At 71.3% G+C, this 2,943-nt stretch overlaps 2 protein-coding genes across 2 annotated transcripts in view; one reads left to right on the top strand and one right to left on the bottom strand.

Moving 5' to 3' along the window:
- HDLBP (high density lipoprotein binding protein) overlaps positions 1–1,213 on the bottom strand; it is a 22,516-nt gene extending 21,303 nt beyond the window's left edge. Inside the window, exon 1 of the mRNA XM_012734772.1 lies at positions 1,046–1,213. Coding sequence (XP_012590226.1) covers positions 1,046–1,213 — 168 coding nt within the window. The remainder of the gene's footprint in view (positions 1–1,045) is intronic.
- A 656-nt stretch (positions 1,214–1,869) lies between these two features.
- SEPT2 (septin 2) overlaps positions 1,870–2,943 on the top strand; it is a gene marked incomplete at its 3' end in the record, with an annotated part of 3,586 nt that continues 2,512 nt past the window's right edge. Inside the window, exons 1-2 of the mRNA XM_012734771.1 lie at positions 1,870–1,960; positions 2,608–2,728. Coding sequence (XP_012590225.1) covers positions 1,952–1,960; positions 2,608–2,728 — 130 coding nt within the window. The remainder of the gene's footprint in view (positions 1,961–2,607; positions 2,729–2,943) is intronic.

Genomic DNA, 2,943 nt, shown 5'->3' with positions numbered 1-2,943 from the left:
TCAGGGTCCCCTCACCTGAGCGCCCCGCGGGGGGTGCTGTCCTGGTGTTGCTTCAGCCCCCTGCTTGGGGGTGGCACCCCGTGTTGGGTCCAGGCTCCACCAAGGCAGGGGCCAGAGAAGCTGGTCCCCAGACCTGCGGGGGGGGGACGGCCCCCTCGTGCCTTCAGAGTCCAGACCCCCAGGAGGCCTTGGAGCCAGCGCAGACATCCTGCACTTGGGGTGCAGTGCTCCCGCGCTGGCCGCCTCCTTGTGCTCACCTTACGTTTGCGGGGGGGCAGCCTCACCCCAGGCTGGCTGCCCCTCACGCCCCGGCGGCCTCTGGGGCCTGGAGAGGGCTTTGTGCGGGAGGAGCTCGGAGATCGGGACCGTCCCTGAGGTTGGGGTTTGCCCCCGCCGGGCCTGCACCAAGCCTCAGGCGCGGTGGCCCTGGGTTAGGCGGGGGCAAGCTGCTTCCCTGGAAACCGGCAGACCTCTTCCGCCCTCACCCCCTTCCTCTCCGAACCCCTTTCCCCGGGGAGTGGGAGCTACTCAGGCCAGGTTAGGCTGGGGGAGCGGCTGCAGGGAGGCCGTGGCCTGTGGCCTTCAGCTGTCCCCGAGGGCTCCTGCCTTCACCTGTTGCACAGACTGGGGGCTCCCCTCTTCCCGGCACCCCTTCCGTGGGGAAGTGGAGCTGGGGAGGCCAGGCGCCAGGACAAGGGCCTGGGGTGACCCGCCTCTGCGGCCTGGGCCTGAGGTGGCTGGGAGACCGGGCCTAGCCTGCCGCCCCTTGGGGCCTGCCACCAGCTGAGGCCCCGGTGGGGGCCACGGGAAGCCTCTTCCCAGCACCCAGCCCTGGGGGGAGGCAGCTGGGAGGGGACCACTAGAGGAGGTCTGGCTGCCCCGTGTCCCTGAGGGTCAGGTCTGTCCCTGAGGGTCAGGTCGAGCTGAGTCTGGGCTGCTGGGGGGAGGGGGACATGGCCCAGTGCCCTTGGGCCGTCCCCTTGCTGCCTGGGGCCAGCTCCGGCTTCTCTACTTCTCTCTGGAGTCCAGCGAAGCGGCTGGGTACCTGCGAGCCCTCGCCGGCCCTGCCCTTCCGGTCAGCCCCGCTGCGGCGGGACGCTTGGGCAGCGGGCAGGGCTCCGCCCGCGGGGCTGCACCTAGGGTTTCCTGCCTTTGTTTGTGGGGACCCGTAGGGCCGTGTCGAGCCCACCTGCCAGGGGTCCTCCTGGACCATGGCATGGGCCAGTGACCAGGTCGCGCTGGACACCGTGCGGCCCTCTGCCCCAGGGGCCCTGGCGGGGCCCCGCTTTCCTGCACTGGCCTTAACCACGACGGCGCGTGAGCAGTCTGGCTCCTAAAACCAGACCTGGAGTTTCTCTGCTTCTGCAGCCAGAGCCCAGCCCGCGCCCGGCCGGCCTCTGCCTCTCGGGCGCCCAAGCTCAGGTCCAGCCCCGCCTGCGCCACGGCGTGTGGGGCGTGGCGCTGACGGACCCTCTCAAAGGGGCGTCGGCGCCCACAGCTGGCCAGGTGGTTTCTGGGTTCCTCGCGTTCCCGCTACTCTGGCTCCGGCTTCCCTGTGTGGGTCCTCTGCGGGCGATCCTGCGCCTTCCGGCCACCCCGTGCTGGACCCGGCTCCCGGGCCCTCCCGCTCGCCGCCAAGCCAGAGCCCCTGCTGGAGCCTCGGGGCTCACAGGGCTGGGCCTCCCCTCCCCTGGGGAGGCCGCAGGTGGTGGAAGAGGCAATAAAGCCAGAGTGGCCAGCTGGCTGGGGGAGGCTGCACCCGTCCCCGCTTGGTGGCCAGGAGGGCCCTGGGCCGCCCGCTCGCTCCTGGAGAGAAGCCCTGTGCTCCGAGGCGACAGGCCCAGGGCCCCTGAGGGTGCGCGGCAGCGCCCAGGCCTGCGGGCGGCCTGTGTGCCCAGCCACGGGCTGCTCACCACGCGCTTCTCTCCACAGGTCGGCGAGACTCCTGGCCATGTCTAAGGTAAGCAGCGCCCCGCCGGGCCTGCCCATCCTCTCTCTGCCCTGGAGACTGTGCAGCTGGTGCCAGGGCCAGGGCCAGGCGGGTGGGGTCCTGGGCCTGCTGGCCTCTCGCCGGCCTCGGCCAGGCGCAGGAAGGGTGGGCAAGGCCCGGGGAGGGTCCCTGGGCCGGACCACACACGGCCTCCCTTTCCTTCCCCCTGGGCGTCCGGGCACTGTCCCCTCTGACCCGCGGCCAGCTGGGCTGGGGCGGCCATGACCGCGGGCTGCGTTGACCCTCTGCAGCCTGTTCCTCGCCCCACGGGCAGGCAGGCGGGCTCCCGCGGGTAGAGCACCACCCCTGGGACGCGCCCACACTTGTTCCTGCAGCCAGGGCTGTAGTTGGGGTGTCAGCCCGTGCCGAGCTGCCTGCGTCTCTGTGGGCCTGGCTGCTGGGGCCCTTCCGGGCCGCCGCTCCGGCTGAAGCTCCCAGTGCCTGGGCGCCGCCTGCGGTGTGGTGCGGCCGCCCACCAGCCTGCAGGTGGCCCCTGGCAGGCGGGCGCTGCTGGGTGGGGCGGGCCCGGCCCCAGGCCTGGGAGGCTGACGGCGTCTGGGCGGACAGCAGGACCGTTCACTTGCTCGTTTGCTTGTTCTCGATGAAATGTCCTCCAGCAGCAGCCAGCCCAGTTTATAAACCCGGAAACCCCTGGCTATGTCGGCTTCGCGAACCTTCCCAATCAAGTTCACCGGAAGTCCGTGAAGAAAGGCTTCGAGTTCACCCTGATGGTGGTCGGTAAGCCGCGGCGGGTGCCGGGGTGCCGGGGCGCGGGAGGGCCCGTTTGCTGTCAGAGCCGCGTCGTCTGGGGCTTGAAGGGGAAGATTCCCGAGGAGACGTCGCGGGAGAGGAAATCCCATTTTCCCGTCCCCGCGATACTCTCAGTAGGAGTCACTGCTCGCGGGCCGGCGCGGCCCGGGGACCTCAGTCTGCCGGGAGCCACGTGGCCGGGC

Source organism: Condylura cristata, unplaced genomic scaffold (genome assembly GCF_000260355.1).
Source record: "Condylura cristata isolate star-nosed mole 26May11 unplaced genomic scaffold, ConCri1.0 scaffold00069, whole genome shotgun sequence".
NCBI lineage: Eukaryota > Metazoa > Chordata > Mammalia > Eulipotyphla > Talpidae > Condylura > Condylura cristata.
This window is presented reverse-complemented; position numbering and strand designations above follow the sequence as displayed.